This window comes from Periplaneta americana, chromosome 10 (assembly GCF_040183065.1).
Source record: "Periplaneta americana isolate PAMFEO1 chromosome 10, P.americana_PAMFEO1_priV1, whole genome shotgun sequence".
Lineage (NCBI taxonomy): Eukaryota > Metazoa > Arthropoda > Insecta > Blattodea > Blattidae > Periplaneta > Periplaneta americana.
Genome location: NC_091126.1, coordinates 144,535,674 through 144,558,565, shown reverse-complemented (window position 1 = coordinate 144,558,565; position 22,892 = coordinate 144,535,674). Strand labels below are relative to the sequence as shown.

The 22,892-nt window shown below is 36.0% G+C and overlaps 1 protein-coding gene across 1 annotated transcript; it reads left to right on the top strand.

The window, feature by feature from the left end:
- The first annotated feature begins 7,272 nt into the window (after positions 1–7,272).
- On the top strand, positions 7,273–22,486 carry LOC138708057 (shematrin-like protein 2). The gene is made up of 3 exons (XM_069838183.1): positions 7,273–7,347; positions 7,425–7,479; positions 21,991–22,486. The coding sequence occupies exons 2-3, from the start codon at positions 7,429–7,431 to the stop codon at positions 22,318–22,320; spliced, it is 381 nt and encodes a 126-aa protein (XP_069694284.1). The 5' UTR covers positions 7,273–7,347; positions 7,425–7,428; the 3' UTR covers positions 22,321–22,486.
- The last annotated feature ends 406 nt before the right edge of the window (positions 22,487–22,892 follow it).

The following is a 22,892-nucleotide window of genomic DNA, read 5'->3' as shown; positions in this document are numbered from 1 at the left end:
CAAAAAAAAAAAAAAACTGTTTTTTTTTTCGGGAAGTAGAAAAAACTGTATCGAGCCTTCACTTTACTCCTAAGTGAACAACAATTTTATGTGCCGTGCATGTTACGTCCGTTGTTACAATGTTGTAAATAATAATTATTTTAGCCATTTTCTGTGCATTTTATAGACAAAAGTATTTTGGAAGTGTCCGGTTTTGTAGGAAATATGAAGGAAATGTCCACTTTTGTTAAAAAAAAACTATTTGACATTTATAACAGTAAAACATACACGTCACTTATATCAGCTGTAGTCCACACCTGTGGAGTAACGGTTAGCGCGTCTGACCTTGAAATCAGGTGGCCCGAGTTCCAATCCCGGTCGGGGCTAGTTATCTGTTTGAATTTTTTTTCTCAACCCAATACGAGTAAATGCTGGGTAACTTACGATGCTGGACTCCGGACTCATTTCACCGGCATTATCGCTTCATTTCATACAGACGCTAAATAACCTGCGATGTTGATACAGCGTCGTAAAATAACCTAATAATAATAATAATAATAATAATAATAATAATAATAATAATACATCAACTATAACATGGAGTAACAAATATAACATTACATGTCGGCCAGGCAATCTTCCAGCAATAGGGGTCAAAGTACATAGGCTTACATTACCAAATATACAAGGTTAAGAGGTATAAGTGCCATTATTTTAACTGATGATTATTCATGTTATAAGGAAGAAAAAATGTCCTTACAATTCTTTTCTAATTGCAATACTTAACTAATTATTAAAGTTTACAATATTAGACGTTTTGCAACGTTGTTCGTACCAAAACAGTAGATTTCATTTGAGTACAGCGAGGAGTATAGATGTCATCCACGCCTCGCCCTGCTCGCGCTCACTACAGACGACGGGTCAAAAACCCTGATAAAACTGATATTTAAGAATTGCGGTGAATTTCGGTGAAGTCCGGAGGGCCCAATTAGCCAAATCCACTCTCCTCACCTCCACACTGGGGCCCCCTGGGATCTTCTAAGATGCGAAAGAGAGAGTGGTATGCGAAAAGCAACGGAGGCAACCATGGCATGATGAGTCTTTCCATGGTAACTAAGAGGAAGGTAGAAAATAGGAAAGATTGGAGAATGCTGGGTTTGCAGTGAAAGACCTGCCCTTGTGCAGAACATGTGTGTATGTATGTATTTTTTATTTTAGTATGTTATTTTACGACGCTTTATCAACATCTAGGATATTTAGCGTCTGAATGAGATGAAGGTGATAATGCCGGTGAGATGAGTCCGGGTTACCCAGCATTTGCTCATATTGGGTTAAGGGAAAACCCCGGAAAAAATCTCAACCAGGTAACTTGCCCCGACCGGGAATCGAACCCGGGCCACCTGGTTTCGCGGCCAGACGCGCTAACCGTTATTCCACTGTATGTATGTATGTATGTATGTATGTATGTATGTATGTATGTATGTATGTATGTATGTAATATTTTAGGTTTTGAGCAAAGTGAGTTATTCTGTTATTATTGTATTATTTACCTAATGTTAATATAATGCATGATTCCAAAAAAGTAAACTCATTTTTATCAAATAATTATGCAAACAGGAGTTTGTAACACGTTTATTTTTTCCCGGATTATTCTTCGTTAAATGTTGACGTCTCGTGCTGCTATGCATTCGGTTGCGTTACAGTCCAAGTTCAACATTGGAATTACGATACGAACTTCCTAGCTGTCATTACAATAGAAATGAAAAATGTTCTTGAAAACAATTATAGGTTTAATATTTTGTGCCACATACGAGATACATTACGTATTAGATTCACAAAGTAGTTGTTCACCTGATGATAGTAAGATATACTGTATCATATTTCAGATTTGCTCCAGTAACGTTTTGAGACGTAGAACGAATATTTTCAGAGTACATACAGTACAAATAATACACCTTGGTTCTGAGGATCCCTTTCAAATCACTCACGGACACCAAGGGGTCAGCGGACCACAGATTTGGAACCACTGTGTTTATAGAATTCAATGCCTGTCTTCATAGTAACGGAAACTAATTTCCATATTAACAGATTGTATCGAACGCACGTAGAGGTTTGTGCGTTGCAACTAGATGACAAGTCACTTTATGTATCACAGCGGCATAATACATTTCACATCAAATGTTTATTTACTTCATATTTTTATTACCTGGAATTCAGTATAGTACGAGTGTAACGTGAGGTTTGCATAATGATCATCCTCATAATTATATAATAGCTGGCTCGCAGAACCGGATTTCGCTACCTACTTTAGCTCTCCAAATTCATTACGAAGCTGGATAGCACCGGTTCCATACACCAACCGAAATTTTATGAGAAAATTTATTCGCCGTGAAGACTAACGAGCACTCATTTCGTAACGCTAATCCAAGGCTTGACATCTTAGACCACGATGCTACGGCGCGGGACATGATGTTAATTACATGCCTATAATTCCATAATAATGAATTATTATGAGCAGCCCCGTCTTTAGATAATGCTATGTCTACCAACTAATTTATGCAAATATGAAACATTTAACAGTGAACCTAAAAAAAATGGCATGTAACAACAATTTAACATATGCTACTATCTAAATCAGACAACTGCGAAATAGGAAAATATCAATTTTTTTTTTCAGCTCGATATTTTTCCTCAAAATTTTGCCATCCCTACGAATTTGCCTTCCTGGGCTCGGGCCCATGTGGCGCATAAGTCAATACGGGTCTCATTATGAGCTTAAAATTGTAGTTATGCGTTCTACTTTCAGCAAGTTAATTATTCCTGTTTCAGATATCAAGGTGTTTGGCTTTGAGATGTTTTCTCTTTCCACCCACTTAATGTACGCTCACGGAAACAAGAAGTGGCCGGCCGTGTTTTTTTAATTGATCGCCAAATGGTACAGTTATCGGCATAAATTCAACCTAGATATAAGTCACAGTAATACCACAGTCTAGTATATACAGTCACGAAGCTTGAGTTGTGAGGTTGCTTGGAACAATAGACTGTGTCGGTACTATTTCACATTGTCTGTAATAAGGCGATATTAGATCTTAGTGGTTAGCAACTATCTATGGATGCATATTTACTACGAATTGAGCTTCGTGACTGTATTTACTGGACTGTGGTACGGCCGAAAGGATTAGATCAATGTAGAAAATCCGGAAAACTTCCGGCTTTCCAGTGTTACGTCTTAATCGCGGCTCTACCGCGCCCCAAATATTAAAATAACAGTTAATGTTAACATTCATTCAAGACAAACATATTTTATTTCATAATTATTTCTATAATATCGAGATGAATAAAAGCAAATCATCGGTAGAACTAATAATTGAAACATTATTACAAAAGCAACCCTTGTCAAAATTGTTATTTTTCAGGAGAACAATAAAAAATAAAAGAATAACACATGTCAGCTATTTCCGTTCAACTGGTGTTTTATCCTTGTATCTATTGCACTTGGCACGGGCCATTTTTGGAGTTTATAAACATTTAAAATAGTAGCAAATTTGTCCTTAACTCAGTTTCATTAAAAATGACTAGGGCTGTTTTTGTAATAATGTCAATTGTGAAATTGTGTCGAAAAAATTTTCTGGATACCGATTAATATTGAATGTTGTTTCAGGCATATTAAATGTATATTAGGCTTATATTTCTTTAAAGATAATTTATTTATATCTAAATTATTTAAAACTGAATTATCAGAGCTCATAAAATTAATTTATCTCTTATCGGAATAAAATTTTCTAAAATATTATATTACATTAAAAATATTAGAATTAGAAAAGTTAATGACAAATCAGACAATAAATACTTCCGCTTTCTTAAAAAAGTGAAGAGTTGTGCCTGTTTCTTTATTCAATGTAGTAGAATTATTCACTAGTGCATTGCAGTACGTACGTTATTATTAGCAGCTGTTCAGACGAATCTTGTATATTTTCTCAGGCGCAATAGAAAAGTACTTCATAATTTTTATGATATATTTTGGATACATCTTCGCTATATTCAGTATATGTATTTTTAAATGGAACTTAGTAGCAGTAACAGTAGCAGTCGCAGTAGCAGTAGTAACTAGGGGCGGGTGACGGACGACCCTTCAGCACATCGGTTCGAAAGTGGCCTATGTGCACTCCACATTATGGAATAAATGAGAATGAGGAATACCAGCCCACCGGCCGCATGAGATCCCTCACCTGCTCATCCAATGGGTCCCTTATACACTTTCGCCTTAAATTCATACCGCCAAGGTTAGAAAAGCAGCACAGGATTCATTCCGATAGCCCTTCTAAGGTGCCGAAGTGCCCTCGGAAGTGTTCTTTAGGAATTAATCCTGGCAAAAATATTGCGAAAAGCTTGGAATCCAGGCGGTTTCGGAGAGGACTCCCCTCCTGCAAATGAGCGAAGACATGCGTCGTGACCTGAATATGTCTATCGAATGAGATGATGAAATTGAATGATATGATATGAAATCTATCTTTTTTTGCAGGGAAGAGGAAGGAAAATGGACCATGGCAATGAAAATTCAAACCCGGCATTTGCCTAAGTAACTGTGGAAAACCATGGAAAAACCAGTCAGGTTGGTTGTTCCGGGTAAAATGAAACTTAAAAGCTAGAAGTGTGAAATTGGATAAGAGTTGGAAATTAGTGGGTAACCAGTAACATGTGGTGCAATAGAAACTACAGTGAATAATCAGTAGCCGGCGGTTTTATGCCAAAGGTTATCAAAGGACTTTTTCAAACAGTTAAAGAACTTGGCATGGTGCTATTTAGAGTAATTGCTATCAAGTGCCCCACTTACTACTCGAGTACTTCTTCCGCAGTGAATCCCAACAGCTTTGTTGAATCATTCAGAATGTGTAATCTCCTCTGCGCCGAAACCAAGGGACTCATTCTCAGCTTCCTCTCCCGCTTAGCTGCTATTACTAAGCATTTCACTGTTCCCCAATTCATATAGTAAGGAACCAAACCTTTACACTCGAAATACGTTACACATCTTTCTGTATCTTTCCGGAATCTAATGGTTTGGCAGTGTGAAAGGTTCTATTTCACAGATACGGAAGTGTATGACAAATTCATTTACAATCGATTTTAGAATTACAGACGAAGTTGGTTCTAGCAGACTTAATTTTTAATTTGGAAAAATAACCGGAAAATTCTGTCTTTAATCCTCTTATTCCGAGCAATATATCTCATATGCTGTAAACCTACGATATGGACTTCTTAACTTCTTTTATAAAGCAAAGTCAAAATACGTAGGGGAGAGTCGGGTAGTATCGGACATCGGGTAATATCGGACAGTGAGTTTCTTTCATCTACCACACAATGATAGTACCTGATTGACATGGTTACGTTTCTGTGATGTCGCATAGAGAAACGTAACCATGTCATTCAGGTACTACCATATGGTAGTAGATGAAAGAAACGCACTGTCCGATACTACCCAATCTCCGATACTACCCGACTCTCCCCTAAGTCAAAAGACAAAGCAACAGCATTTGTGGAGGTGTATCAAATTCTACAATTTGGAATTTCTCATTAGAGATCTTTCCTTCTCCACTCTGTCTTTTGACTTTGCTTTGCAAATGTTTTTAAGTAGTGCCATCTACTCAGCATAATTGTCATTGCTTTGCTCTGTCTTTTGACTTACGCCTTTTGACTTTCCTTTTGCAATATTTCTGTCAAGATTAGGCCTACCGTTCCACGACTTTTCATCGTGCCGATGAGAACCGGAGATTCGCAAGCTGGGTAAAAGAATATCGTCCCCTTTTGTGTATCACGAGCCTTTGGAATAATTCAAAGACTGCAAAGGATAATACCAAATGCAGTCAAAGGATTAAAACCTTTGGCAATGATTCGCGAAAATACAAACTTGTTTTAAAGAGTGAAAACTCTATTTGCAATTTTGCGTTTTCTCTGTTTCGGTTTCAGTTCGCCTCTTCAGCTAAGGTAGTGTGATGACTAGGGTACGGATGTTTAGGTCGTTAAAATGTAATTTTAGGTGCCTAAAATAGGCCTAAAATTGTAGGAAATAGTCTCTAAAGTATGGAAAATAGGCTCTAACAAAAAATAATGTTTTCTTTAAAAATATTTTCCAAATCATCACTTCTAGAATTTAATAATTTTAAATGCTTATATACCGTTACCACTACTACTACTAAAATTAAAAGAACAACAAATATCTAAATAAGTTAGTTATACATAAACTAAACAATTAAATGTGAAAAATAAGTTTTATACATAAATTCAGTACACAAACAAGTGAAATAGGCTATAATCAATTTTTACCAAGTCTTGTCCATCAATGTCCATAATTAGCTTCACAATAAATTAATAATACTTTTTTCTAAATTTTCAACTAAAAAGCAATGCCGTCTGTCACTCAACACAAATTTGTATGCTGAAAATGAACGCTCCACAACCACTAAAGTAACAGGAGTGTATTTCAATTTTGACACTAGTTGGACAGGAATGTTACATTGTAAATCCGTGTTCTCCCTGCTAGGATATCTGAAGCAGTACGTAGGTCTTCAGTCCTACATTTCTCTACAGAACTTGCTTCAGTTTATTCCGTACTTTATTTCCAACAGAACCAGGAACACATTTGGAATTTAAAATACAAATTTTCGAAATAAGAATGGATGTTTTGACCTATTAGAGATAAAACATACTTAATAGGTCAAAATAGGCTTTGTCGTCAAAATAGACATTTTTAGGTGCTATTAAAATACCAATTTAGGCATAGCTTCATATGAAACGTGTACTCGCAAATTTTTATGAACTTATCTTTCGAGGATTAAAATAGGTTTCTACCTAAAATCCGAAGTCTAGTGATGACAAAAATCTGTCGATCACTACCTGAGGATAGAGTGGAGAAGCAAAGATTTCTAATGAGAAATTCCAAATTGTAGAATTTAACTTCTTTCGTGAAAAAGGCAGTGCTAAGAATATTAATCCTCCTTGGAAAGGATATTTATCATCCTTAAAACTCATTTCTGCATCTAAAATCATGGAAACTGTAATTGAAAGAATGGTAACAATTCGAGCACTGAGGTAAATGTTTTTGCAAGGTCTTTGTTTATCTATTTGGAATGTGCACGTGTGCTGCAGCGTCGTCCCGAGCTGCAGATAGTAAGTTTATGATTTTGTTTCCTTATTTTCTATTTCTGAGCTATGTTTTTAGGAAGAACATTAATTTCAAATACGGTTATCAACAAACACGATTTCGTGAGATGTAACTTTTTCGTTTTTTTATGTTAGATATATATAAAGGTGAAATGGAATCACACTGAGCACATCTTGCCAAGGCCCGTTACAGCATTAATCTCCAGGAAGGTAAGTTTCATTCTGATACATTATCAGTAAAACATAACGGCACAACATTTTCAAATATTTGTGCATCTTTTTTTCAGAACAATGGTTATGAAGTCGCTCCTCTTCGTGGTGGCGGCCATGCTTATGATTCAGGTAAGTGTCGACCTATACCGAAAAATAGGAATGGAAATCTTAGTATTCTTATATGTATTTTACAAAAGTGTAAAGAAATCAATATGGTTAAAATAATTTTCGACTCTATCACGAAAATGTACGTATTGCAATTTACTTTATATCTGAAAGGAACATCGTTTATAGATTGCTGTTTTTTTCTGTTCGTGTGTATCCATTTCCAGAAAAGAATTGAAGGACGGGTGTTATTCGTGCGGGTCAGTTTATTTTCTAGAAGCTTATATACACGTCATAACTTTTACTTAGAACAGATGCCTATAGTAGTTCATTCGAATCAAGAGAAATCAATTTAGATAGGTTTATAATCAGTTCTTTCCATTCAATTTAGCTTTATTTACTAAATAAATAGTGTCAAATAACATATTATAGGCTGTGCATTTAAGGAGACGCTTATATGAACGCATAAAAACATAATTATGTTTGCTAATTTTTAAGCTGTAAATGCGTAAACATTTGCAACCATAATTTGATGCAATTTACAGCGTTATAATGGATCATTTGTTATTTACTCAGTCAACTAGTAGATTTATGGCCTTTAATCTTTCCTTTTCACTCAACCTGAACTATTACAAACAATATAAAATATAATATAATAAACGAAAGTAGATAGAATAAAATAATTTTACAAGATAGTAGTGGCATAATATGAGCCGTTCAGAGCAAAAGTGGTGTAAGTCAAAATTGGATGTGAGGTTTAAAGTAAAAATTCTGTAGAATATAGCGCAAAGTAGCAATTAATATATCGTTCTTGCTATCCACTGACTACTAATAGTTTAAATAAATTGAATATTAATTGCTACTTTGCGCTGTATTTTACAGAATGTTTACTCCAACCCTCATTACCCATTCTTGACTTACACCACTTCTGCTCTGAACAGCTCATATAAAGATTGAAGTAATACGTTTAATTAAAAAAAATATAAGCTATACTAAGAAGTAAATGGTAGTACAGTAGAGCGTCTCGTTTAGGCACAGTGAAAACGTAAACAAAATGCAGGTAACGTGTGGGGAAGGTCAAGCCGTACGATAAACACGAGGGATGCACAAGGTTTTAATTACAATTAATTATATTAACATTAATTGACATTATATTTTCCAAAAACACACAAAATAAAAGAACACAGATTGCATAACATTATCATATACACATTTTAACAAACAAGGAATTGTAATGTTGAATTAATTCAATATAACAAATCAAATTTTGCTACTTAGTCTATATGATGTTGTTTTCAAGCAGCATTTTTACGGTCATGAATTTCATTCTCTGTATGACTAACATAATATCATCGTCTTCTGTACTGTACCTGAATAAATTTAACTTTGAGAAGGGATAATTATTATGTTTAGGAAATAGTGTTGTCACTTCAGACTAATATACTCTAGTTTTGTTAATTCGGCTACAGAAGACGGTGATATTGTTAGTCATACAGAGAATGAAATTTATGACCGTAAAAATGCTGCTTGAAAGCAACATCATATAACTAGCAAAATTTGATTTGTTATATTGAATTATTTCAACATTACATTTGCTTGTTTGTTAAAATGTGTGTATGATAAAGTTATGCAATTTGTGTTCTTTTGTTTTGTACGTTTTTGGAAAATATTTCAATTAATGCTCCGCCATAAATGTTGTAACTAAAACCTTATACATCCCTCGTGTTTATCGTACGACTCGTCCTCTCCCACAAGTTACCTGCACTTTCTTTACGTTTTCACTCTGCCTAAACGAGACGCTCTACTGTAGTCAGTAAAGGTGGGTAAAGATAGTCGCTATAAATGCCACGAATAGCATATGGGGGCATGGAGGTAGAGCTCCATGCATTCATTGACCTCGGCACTAGAATGAGGTGACGTGTTCATCACCACGCTCCGACTGTCTTTTTACCCCCAGGAAAGGTCCGGCAGTCAATTTGAAAGGAGACTGAGTGGAAATCTGGGCCGTTTTGGAAGTTTGGTCACAAGAAAATGTCGTCACCATCCGGGATCGAACCCCGGACCATCCAATCCTGGCCAGCTGCTTTACCATTTAAGCTTTTTTTTAGTAGGTTATTTTACGACGCTTTATCAACATCTTAGGTTATTCAACGTCTGAATGAAATGAAGGTGATAATGGCGGTGACATGAGTCCGGGGTCCAGCACCGATAGTTACCCAGCACTTGTTCATATTAGGTTGAGGAAAAACCCTGGAAAACACCTCAACCAGGTAACCTGTTCCGACAGGGAATCGAACCCGTGCCACCTGGTTTCGCGGCCAGATGCGCTAACCGTTACTCCACAGGTGTGGGCTCCATCTGAGCTACCCGACCGCTTTAGCAGTCAGTAATTGCACATAAAACATATGTTTCACCTCTTAAAATATTTATAAATTACCCGTTAGAATGCTCTAAGTCTTACATCAAACTATGACTGCAACTTTCTGCATTTTAAATGTTAGCACATTTTTTTTATTACTTTTCTGCGCTTTGACGTACAAGTCCCCTTAAATTCGTTTCCCAAAGGGGCAAAAAAAAAAAATCAACTGCAAAGTGCTAATCGCTGTAGTCTAACAGCAGTGGCATTGAATCTTTTCCCTCCTCGTACCCCTACAGACACTTTTCCACTCAAGCTTGTACCCCAAGGATTGTTATGCTTAATTCAAATCATACGTAACTATCTATACTCAGGCCGATGTAAACTTGCACCGACAGCTTTGCGAAATGTTGCTAGCTACAGATGCGATGTTGTCGTAACAACTGACTTAAATTACGCGTAATTTTCTATTCTTCTCTGTTAATTCAAATGGTACCGGTAGTTATTTTGTAACTCCGTTCCTTATTACTATCATCTTAGAGAAGCCTAAAGTTTTTGATATCCGCTTTATTATATTATCTGCAAGATTGGGGGATCGTCCATATATACAGTACGATTATTTAGCCCTGACAGTCGCCGGAATGTGCGCCTTGGTCAGACGAGTCCATTTAGTGGGGTGTTTGGGTTAGTCACTCGCTTGCCTTCGGAGCAAGCGGATGTCATGCGTGCGGTACTGTACTCCAACCAGGAGAAAGTCTCAGGGGAATGAGACGCAGCGGGTAATGCTATGAACGAATGTTGATGTCATAAGATGTCGTAAGGTCACACACGTGGGTACACGCATCTCCATTGGCTAACTCTCAAAGCACAAACGATAACACTGATACACACATATTTATACTACCCTAGTTACAAATTTAGATCACGGTTAATCTCCTGGTCTTTTAATCCCTCCATAAAAGAAATAACATATGCAGGAGAGCGCATGTTTTTTAAACTGACGTTATAACGGTAATATTACCTATCTACTTCGTTCCAATAGATGACGCAATAGTAAGCACATACCTTTCATGGTTAATCTCCTGGTTGGAGAACAATAGAGCTCGCCCTTATCTCTACTCCGGAACTCTCCCTACTACTCCTATTATTTCCCCTCTTTCGCGTCGCCTAGCTGTCAGAACTAAATAATCGCTCTGTACGGACAAATTCCTTCTACAGGTCGTAAAATTGACGAGCCATTTGCACCAATTCTGACTCCTGACTATTTACGCAAAGGATTCCCAATTTCTGAAAGACATCTCTTTTGTAACATTTCACAGCAGCGTAACAAATTATTTATAATTATAAAACTAACACACAAATTGTCCACCGCTGTGGAGTAATGGTCAGAGCGTCTGACCGTGTTACGACTGGGCCCGGGTTGGAATCCTGGCTGGGAAAAGATACCTGGTTGGGTTTTTTTCCGGGGTTTACCCTTACCCAATTGAAGCAGAATTGCTGGGTAACTTTCGGCGTTGGACCTCGGACTAATTTCGCCATCATTAATTCAAATATCATCATCATCCATATCATAACCCGGGTTCAGTTCACGGTGCGGCGTGCTGTACTTGTACAAGAGCTACCCAATCATTCACAGAATAGGAGTGGTAAGCACAATAAGCCTTAGACTGCAGTGCAAATCTTCGGTTCCCTCCTTCGTAGAAAGGCTACCGCACAACGTTCAACTTTTTCATAGGGAGAATTGCCAGCGCAAATAACAACTGTCATGTGCAAGGTTACAACGGCCTGGGTATGAACTAAATTAAAATGAACAAATGATCAATAATTAAATCACCCAATTTTAAACTATATAAAGAAAAGATTCATGCCATTAAATAAGTAATTAAAAGAACAACGTTAGAAAATATTATATAAAAGAAAAAATTATCTCATTATATTATTAACTTAAGTGGTTTTGATCTATTGACGAGATGCTTGAGGTTTTTCTCTGCACGCCAGCTACTCGATTCTTGGGCGAATATTCGTGAGTCCGAGTATCAGATATGGTTTTGGATTCAAGCGATTTCTGTGTTTTGTTTTGATTGTTTTCAACGTAGAGAAACCCTGCTCATACTAATAAGTATAAAGGAATGACAGAAGATATGAATGGCAGTGTCACTGAGTTTCATGTCGTCGTTGTTCCTGCAATAACTCCTATGTGCAAAATATAAAAATTTTCAGTAGGAAGAAAAAGTACATTTATTCATTCTATGGCAGTGGTACATAAGAGACTGTGAATTCTTACATTTTCGAAACAAGGAAATATAATTACATATAGGAGATTTTATTATTTGCTATCACTATTTAAGTTATTTAATAGAGCAAAAATATGAAAATCGATAAATATGTCACATAGAAGTTATTGCAGGAACAACGACGATATACTCTTTGCGAATATAACACCAAAAGTCACAAATTGACAAGTTTTCGAATTTTATTTTCAGTGAACTGTGAACGGACACTCTAGCAGACTTTCAATTTTAAGGGAAGTTCAGGGGAACTGATAGCTGTGGTGGAAAACGGATTTGTAATCCTATATTATATGTTAATTTATTTCTCAAGTCTTTTCGAAAACTTATCCTGAGATTTTCTAGGTGGCATTTGGTTAATTATTTCTAAAACTCTATCAGCAATACCAACTTCATTTTGTCCACTAGTTTCAAACACAGTTGTAAAAACTGCAATATTCCCTTTATTAAATGCAGTCAATACAAAATAATATTTTCTTACAAAACCCTTTTACTTTGACATGGGATTTTAAAATATTGTTTTCGAAATCTTGGAGTTGAAGATTGAAATCATTAATTTTGTTGAAAATATCCGTCAAATAAGCTAGCTGAAAAGTTCACCTTTCATCTCCAAATACGTCACTAGATCGGATTTCAGTTTTGTAAGGAAACAGTTTACCTCCATTTTCAATTCAAAAAGGCGAGTCATTACGCGTCCTCGCGATAATCACTGCTCCCCGGTGTTATAAAAACAGTTGAGTATGTGGATCCCATCTTCTCGCACATTTTTTTAAAGACGACAGTTCACGTGACTTAATCGACTTTATTCTTAAGGCTGGTTCACAATAAACCGGGAACGGAAAGTACAACGAGAACGAGAACGGAAATAATGTTAAAATGAATGTATTTAAATGTGAGTATTCACAATAGTTAATTGTGAATGCTCACATTTAAATACATTTATTTTAACATTATTTCCGTTCTCGTTCTTGTTGTAGTTTCCGTTCCTGGTTTATTGTGAACCAGCCTTTACAGCGATGTTCAGCATTTCATGAAAATCAGGAGATATTTATATTCTAAACCAAGTTTTCTCTGTATATAATGCAATGTTGCCAAATTATTTTGGGGTTAATTTCGCGAATACGAGCAAGAAGACCACTTTTCTGACCTGTCAATGGAGCAGCTCCATCTGTGGACACACACACACCAGTTCATGACAAAATTAATTCTAATCTTATGAAATTACCAAGAATTTAAAAAATAACCTCTCCCTTTGTATATTCTGATAATTGTTTACATCCTAGACTTTCATCAGCAATAGCACATTTTTTAGGCTTAAAATCAAAATAGCGAACGTATACTATAAATAACTCGACATCGTCAGACCCATCCACCGATTCAATATGAACCGCAAATATTGTGTCAAGCTTAATGTTTTCTACTTCTTCCTCAACATCTTGTACCATGTCATGAATTAGGAATTGTTTTATTACTTTAGCAAAATTTTTTGTCTAACATTTTATCTGCTATAGCCAAAGCGCCAGAAACAGTAACTGCTATGCACGGTGATTTATTTTTTGAAACTAGACTAGACGGCATTTCGGAAGGCGGTCAGCTGCTATATGCGCCGTAGCATTTCTGGCATGTGACGTCACAAGCTTGTACAGTAGAACCAATCGGAATCAGTCTGTAACTAGTACTTTCCGAGTTCGTTTGTTCACGTGTGAGTGTTTCATTGCATTGAATAAGTAAAACTAACATTTACTATGTGTGTGTAAGATAAATAAATGGAAGAAGAGACTGTAAAAAGACAAGTATTACACAGGCAGGCGCGGAAAATAGTGTTTAAAGTGTTAATTATTTTAAAAACGTTGACGAGCAGAACGCTGCCGGCCATCTTGATGCTGGCTACAACGTTGCCAACGCGCAAGAAACGACTGCAGAAGCATGTGGTGTGGGATTGAGAACCGTGCAAAGAATATTGTTAGTGAAGGAAAGAGGGTTTGTTTGATGTCATGTTTACAGTAATCAACGGCTAAGGTCATTATTGTCTCTTGATAATTTAAATTCTCTCCTGGGCTATTTGTATTGCAGTACGATGTGGCAATGTTGTACGCTGCCTTGCTCTATCTGTCTCTCTCGACGCAAACGCTAGCAGACTACCGCCTTCCGAATTGCCGTAGATTCTAGCAATGCTGACTCATATGATGTTCCCAGTGCCACTTTTGTTGATTATGTAAAATTGTATAGCATATTATTTTAGAAATTTCAACTGTCTTGTCTTTATACTCGCCATGATTGTATGATTATAGTTCTGCACTTAGTTCCCAAGTATAGTGAGGATCACATAAGTGTAGTTCCTAAAAATCTAATTTGACAATCTCTTTAGTCTTGTCAACTGATACCAGATGTCACCGAAAAGGGTAAAATCACAATGCTACGTACTGTTATAATAATAATAATAATAATAATAATAATAATAATAATAATAATAATAATACTAATACAGTATTAACAATAACAATGTCTTGCTTATTTACCACATCTCATCTTTGTGTTGCGAGGTGTTTCCAAAATGGTTCAATAATTTATGATATAGTATATTTTCCTCATGGACTTCTCGCATATTATGTTGGTAATTAGAATTATGATCTAATATTAAAATCTATTTTGTCTGGCAACATGAAATTCATTGCTTTGACTAAATAGTTTACGATTCATGAGACCTAACCTAAAAATGTATTTACTTGCTTGCATTTTCATCAGTTTCTTTTACTGCAAACCGAAATTGTTGCTGCCAACATAACAGTTAGAAAATAACTAGCAGTTGTAGTATTTGTCAGTACCCGAAATTCGAAACGAAGTTGGTAAAAGAAAATTCAACCTGAGAGCTAGAAAATCACTATAATCCACTAGCATATGTAGTAATAGGGGAAGAATGGTTAGGTTTCATCCTTATGGTATTAAGTAAGGTGATCCGGACTATATATGGAGTGAGAAATGAGACTATAATATAAGAAGTATAGAAAACGAACCTGCTTACAGCAGTCACCACACACTACTGGAAGATGTCACACTCAGCCAATATACCCAAAAGCATCGATTTTGACTATTAGCATAACAAGCGGAGTTGCAAGATTTAATTGTTGAGTAGAATAATAGAAAGCAATATAAATTCGCTCTGGCAGAAATGGTTTTCATTAGGTCTGATCATTCATGAAACGTATATGCTTATTTTAAATTTTACGTACCCCTTAAGACTTTTTCACGTACCTCCGGTTGGATATCACTGGCCTACAGTACATTGTCAATGTGTTTTACTATCCCACTAAATCAAATGAATCGATAGTTGCATAAACAACATGAGTTCAATTTTTATCGAAATTGAGTTAAGTGCTGTACAGCATTCATAATGTAATAGATGCATGTCTTGATACATAAATAATGTAAGTCCTTGTATTACAAAATATGGGTAAGCTTGCACATTCATTTTCATGTTGTTTGCATAAATAACATCAGTCCTGTACTCATGTTGTTTATATAGCTGACTATATTTATGGCCCTGTCATCACTTTACACCAGGCGTTCTCAACCTGGTGCTCGCGAGGTCTTTTTTCCATGGAAACTTGTTGTAAAGAGTGTTCCTATCCATTCATTATACTATTTTAACGATCGAATAGGCCTGCTCGTATTTCATGGTGTATAATCGCTTTCCAATCACTGTGGTACTACAGGGTTGTCTCCGATCTCTGATAACGAATTTGAATGACATCATGTGCGTCAGGATTCACACGACAGCTGAAATGTGGCTCGAGGCGACAGGCCAGTAGAGAGTGATCTCATTGTTAGACTGCACGGCGACTCACAGCAGAAATTGACAAGGAAATCGAGCCTTTTTGGGAGGGGTACATAACAACCCTTTCCGATGCCAAGTACAGTTAAGTGAAAATAAAAGAAGCCTGCAATAAACGAGGTTTCGTTATTTCCAAGAAAGGCATCTTCTGTGTACTTAATAAGATTGGTAAAGTTCGAATGGAATTAATTTGTATCATCTCGTGGGGTGCTGCGACTTGCGACTGGGGGTAGATTTGCTTGCTTTTTCCACTCTGGAATTAATGCTTTCCGATATTTGCCAGTCTTATTACGTACACACAAGATGCCTTTCTTGGAAATAACGAAACTACGTTTTTTGCAGGTTCCTATGATTTTCACGTAACTGTACTTGTCATCGGAAAGGGTTATTATGTACCCCTCCCAAAGAGACTCGATTTTCTTGGGCTTGCTACTGTGATACACCGTGTGTTCTGATTATGAAATCACTCACTACTGTTCTGTCACCTCTCGACGCAATTCAGCTGTCGGTGTGATTCCTGACGCACATGACGTCATCCAAATTCGTTATAAGTGATCGGAAACAACCCTGTAGGCGTAGGTCTCTCCATAATAAAGACAACAATGTTATATTTCGAACGATACTATTTTACACATGAAAACATGCTGTCGAGATCTGATTTTGCACTGTTAGAAGGGAGGTTTAGAGACGAGCTCTTTGACAGTTCCCTTGTAAGTGTAAATAAAAAGTATTGTGTGCCTCAGCATAAACTCAATTTAGAAATTTCACTAGAACTAAAAGTTTCCACCATTCTTGGTATCGAAAAGTACCTTTAGTCGTGTCATCTACTGTACATAATAATAATAATAATAATAATAATAATAATAATAATAATAATAATAATAATAATAATAATAATAATGATAATAATAATCATCATAATCTTAATCCTTCACGAATTAGGCCTCTGTAGACCTGTTTCGGCCCCATCTAGCAGTCTTCTTAAAGGTCTTCCTGGCCGACGATGTCCTCTAGGTTTATACTGCATCGTAATTTTTGGGATTCTTGAATTTTTCATTCTTCTTACATGATCTAGCCAATTGAATTTGTATCTGCTGATTTTTTCTTCTACTGACTCTACTTCTAATTGTTCTAAAATTTCTTCATTCCTTTTTCTGTCTAAAAGAGTATATCCTGCTGTCCTCCTGAAAAATTTCATTTCCGTTGCTTTGATTCTGTTCATGTCTTTTTTCTTTAATGTCCAAATCTCGCTTCCGTATAAAAGGGAGGGTAATGCTAGTGTATTATATATTTTTATTCTTGTAGATTTTTGTACTAATTTAGCTTTTAATGTATTGTTTATTATTCCTAGAATTTGTGTAAATTTGGTAATTTTCTTGTTCACATCTTTTTCATTTTGATAAGATATTTCACAACCCAGATAATTGAAATTTTGCACTTGTTCGAGGCATAATAATAATAATAATAATAATAATAATAATAACTTCATTTTTCTATATGATTGGAGGTTTTTTTGTTATTAACTTAAGTAGTTTTTAAAATTAATTATTTTCCCCATAAGAAAAGAAGAAAACATTTCGAAATAACTTAGTTTTAGTACTCATGAGGTACATTACCGCAAGCAAACGACTTTTTAATAATATTTATTAAAATGAATGTATGCAACTATGAGCCATTTTTTATTTGTTTCGAAAGCCTGGTTTGGGACCTCATAGAGTGAGGGTGATTGTGGAGTATTCGTAGAATGATGGTGACAATGGCGAAGGAAAATGAGAGAACTCTGAGAAAAACCCCTCTTGCCCACTTTGTCCACCATAATTTCCTCCACAACCCAGACTGAGATCGAATTCGGGTCGCCACGATGGAAGGCAGAGAGGATAACCACTCGGCCATGGGCGAGCTGAGGAAACAGTGATCGATCCTAATCACAAAATGTCTGCACATAAATTAAAATTTGAATCTATAATTTATCTCTTTCATTCAACTATCATATTCCTTTTAATTGTAACATTGTACTATTTCTGATTCTTGTTGACGTCCCGAAACAACACCTGAGCTGCAATGTAACCGTTTAATATGACTGTTACACTTTTACTACGTCATATTACTTTTGACCAATAAAACGGTACGAAAGGACGTCTTTCAACCAATCATGGCTGCTTATCGCACAATTTTATCGCTTCCCTAGCATTTGTTTAATTTTATCGCTTCCCTAGCATTTGTTTGTATTTGTCACTACCCTAGCATTTGTTTCTTTGTTTGACAACATTTCGAACTGCAAATTCTTTATGGTATATAAAACATGCTTTGCGATCGTCATTTGTTTCCTGAATAGAAAGTCGGCTGAAAATGGCGGCTCCGTTCAAACATTTTGGTGAAGGTAACATTAGTGAAATAGAATTTTAGTAAGTCAATTAATATCTATTTTATTGTATTAGAGTACTTTATTTCTTCTAATCTTTATATACTTTCTTCTGTTTTTATTACCTCCCTACCATTTGTTTTTCTTTTTTTGCCAACATTTCAAACTGCAAATTCTTTGCGGTACTATAAAACATGCTTTGCGATCGTCACTTGTTTACAGCATAGACAATCGACTGAAAATGGCGGCTCCATTCAAACGTTTTGGTGAAGCTAACATTAGTGAAATAGAATTTCAGTAAGTCAATTAATATTTTATTGTATTAGAGTACTTTATTTCTTGTAATCTTTATATATTTTTTTCTAATCGTGTAATGGTCAATTAAATCGCACTCGAGTTTTGATTTTCTCTAGATAAATCAAAACCTCTAGTGAGATTACTGTTGAAAAATTCCTTTCCATGCGACTGGAATATTTATGAAACAGATTCCCTCTTATAGAATACCAGGGTAAAAACTGTCGTGTCTTCTGACAGGTTAGTTATTTCTAGGATAGGCCTATCAAGTGCTTAATTATCATCGTTTCCTTCGCCAATGGCATTTTATTTATTACACTCCAAATTACTGTGGTATAGAAACGAAGATTTTATAAAACTTATTAAAGTGATTCAAGGTCTCTTATCCCCTTATCATCAAACATATTTTAATGTTTGTCTGGTACAATTTCATGATTTGTTTTTCTTTTAAGTAAATAATACATAAGATGTTTACATTGAATTATATTTAACTACTTTCATTTCATCAAATATTACAATTGCAGTTTTAATCGAATTATTGAAAAAACTATTCAGTTATTGTTTCCGGTGATTGTCTGTAGTAATTGCTTCCTTACAAAGCGTTTTATCAAGAAACATAACTGTGATTGGTTGATTTTAAGGCGGCTCTGAAACGTTATTGGTCAATATCGCAAATTCATCCCGTAAGTTAAATAGTCATAGAAAGGCTACTTCCAAACGAAATGTCTGAAAAATAACAAGTCGAATCATGTCAGATTGTTATTAAAGAGCTCATTTTAGCTAAATATTGCTATGTAGAATACTTTAAATATTTCGTTGTCTCTTAAGTATGGAAAACACGAAAAGAAGGCAAGAACTTACACATGTGAATATATAATATGACGAATATACAGAGTGATTTTATTGTTCAGGAACCGCAATCCAGCCATTTTCACTCGTATTCTACGCTTACGCAGAGAGCTTATCCTCGGTGACACGTTACGCAGTATCGATACTACGACATACTACAAAAATGAATGTAAATTATTACTAAATATAAGCAAGTAGAACATAATTTACTGATCAAAATAAAGAGAGGAGAGGCTGAAAGTCTTTGTCTTTTTATTCTAAGGATTCATATTACCTGTATGAGAAGTAATGCAACACACATTAGCTGCATTTTCTGTTGAGAAATGCAGAAGATGTTCTCGCAGATTCCATTTTTATGCTTTTCCAGAATATGTAGGGTCACACATTCCTACTGACATATCTTGGAACAGTATAGCCTGTGCATTTCTTTCATAGAATAGTCAAGTGTATATGCTTTCGCATAATCCTGATGGAAAGGAGTGTACGATTAGCATTTATTTATTTAACCCTCTGAGAATTCTAAAACACGAGGTGTTCAAAAATAATCCACATACCTTGGAAGAACTGGAAAATAGCATCCGAGAAAACATGGCCTACATTAATTTCTCAACGGAAAGATCAGCGAGTTCTTAAACAGATGTGACAAATATTTAGAACAGGAAGGAAGGGAATTTCAACAACTTCGTTCTTAATTTGGATGTGTAAATATTGTTTTAACTAATTATATTTAGTAATAATTTACTTTAATAGTTTGTGGTGTGTCTTATTACAGACATTACGATGCGTATCACCGATAACAAACTCTTGGCGTAAGTGGAGTCTGTGAACGGCTGGACCGAGAGCCGGGCCGCCGCATCACGTTTTCTTAGCAATCTATTCACCCAGTAAGCCCATATATTATAACTCAAAGAAAGCAGCAGTCAGACCCATTTCCTAGGACACCGAAAAATCCAAAAAGCATGAGAAGAGTTTCCGAAAAGACACTGAAATGTGCATGAGCTAAACTCATTGCCTCAAAGAATAAGATTGAGAACAGACACTAATGACCAGGCTTCGAGACTTTGGACCCGATACAATAAGTTTACTGTGCTTGTACTATAGGTTGTTGACTCGCTGCAGGTAGTGAAAGGTAGAGATGTGTTGAGGTAACTACGTTGCTATTTAGAGTAGAGTACGGTAGTATGGGGAAACACACACATATGGACATTCTGAAAGTAAATATACATTACACAATGACAATGCCAAAATAATGTGAAAAGCATTTATTCTCCTGTCCTTTATAAGCATTTGTGTTTAATTATACACAGTGTTAATGGTGGAAATAAACAGGTAGCAATTTTAATTTCTTCATTTATCCTATTGGTCGTCTTTAGGAAGTGCAGTTACAGTACCGAATTGCAAAGTACTACAAGATACATTTTCAGTGTCTCAAACGTAAATCTTTTTCAGTTGTCTACCAAACACAGTTTGTACTGTGAAAAAATGCGCTCTACGTCGTATGAGTTTATAGGAGCAAAACGAAAAACCTAACATCATTGCAGTCTCTAAGAGACAGTCCTTCATTCTCGGGTGACTCTATGTCCACTAATTTGCTGTTTATACGACACAATGCTCCATATCCGTTATTTTTTTTTTTTTTACATAAAATTGATTTCCACTGCTGTTTTACACGTTCAGTAACCGGTGTACTTGTTGTCTCATTAATTCTCTGTGTCATTTCCTCAACTAATTTGAGGGCTTCCGGCATCTCTTGCTCTGACTTTTCTAAGCGTGTAATAATTTCAGACACAGTTTGAAAATAGGTTTTTATGAAAACCAAATTATTCATCAGAACCTTCAAATCCAGAGCGTTTTCCTTCACGTATTTGTTGTCATTCATTCTACAGTACCCCCACCCACTGTACGCTTTACCACTATTCTCAGTACGCCGTTATGCAGATTTCCCACTGAACTGCTCTATCGGGTCCGAAGTCTCGAAGCCTACTAATGACTAAACAACAAATATCAATTTTGTTGCTTGCTTAATTTCTCTTCTTTTTGTAATGGCATGGATTTTTCATCCTATGAAACAATATTAACAGACAGAAGGTGTAAACCTTTGCCAGAAAATATAGAAAAATTACTTGTGTTATATTGTAAACAGTGTTGAGTCCAGCAGTGTAAGAATTCTTTCTTTCTTTCTTTCTTTCTTTCTTTCTTTCTTTCTTTCTTTCTTTCTTTCTTTCTTTCTTTCTTTCTTTCTCTTCAGTGTAAGGAATTGAATTAGCTAGTGACTGGATTAAGGTACATTCACTTGGGAACATATTAAATATAGGCAAAACAAAACTACGAATCTCTACCAGCTTATTTTATAAACAATAATGTGAAGTTGCTCCAAATTGTTTACGAACGGACTTAGTTTAGCATTTAAATATTTAACTAATTTTATATTTTCGTATTTTGCCAAAGAAATGTCATATTTTGGAAAAACTTTTTCTCACTTGTGCCGATCTCTGTTGATAACAATTCACTCGCTAGGATGGACGCATGACTGCATTTGAAATTCATGTTGCAGGAAGGTTTGCTGAATCCACCGCCCACGAAGAGGGTTTGGGAGGGTCGGGCTAAGGACGCGTACGCACGACGCCTTGTTGGTGACCGCAAGGCCGTGGAGGTGGGCAGGATTGGCGCAGTGGGCGTAGAGAAAACCGGCTTCAGGCAGCGAAAGATACACACAACCGGCCCCATCTATGGGTACGGCGGGTACGGCGGCTACGGAGGCTACGGAGGGTATGGCTACGGAGGGTACGGCGGATATGGAGGACTAGGTTATGGTGGTTATTACCCGTATTACGGCTACGGATATGGCTTGGGAGGGCTGGGCCATTATGGTAGAATTTGGTGAAACTCACCGACATACTGAATAAAGGTGCCGACTTTGTCTCCAAGTACTTTCACTTCCCACTCTTCCAGGTTTGTCGCCGTTTTGAGGGATAATTTATTTGTACTGTAACGAAATTAAATTAATGTACTTAATGTTATTAGAAATAAAAATAGAAAATTTCTTGAAATATTGGTCATCCTTAGAACACAACGATTCGCACTTAGAATCCTTGTCTTGTGATTTCTTTCCGTACATTTTTATTGACGCATTGAAGAGTATTTCTTTGAAAAAATGTAAAGGGACTCTTTTAGTTTAAAAGATGTTCCTAAAGTATATAAAATAAAAAAAAAAATATTTCTTCTAGAGCATTTTATAAGATCCTCCATTCGAATGGATGGGTGACGAGAAGATGTGGTCATGGTTCGCGTTCTTACTTTTTTGTCTTATTCATTATATTACTGTCTTTATATTCCCCTTTCATTCTTTTTTATTTTCCATCAATGCTTCTGATACATCCTGCCACCATTACATGCTGAACACCCACTATAGCATTGCCTCCATTTTGTGGTCTTCATCTCCAGTGCTTGTTCTTG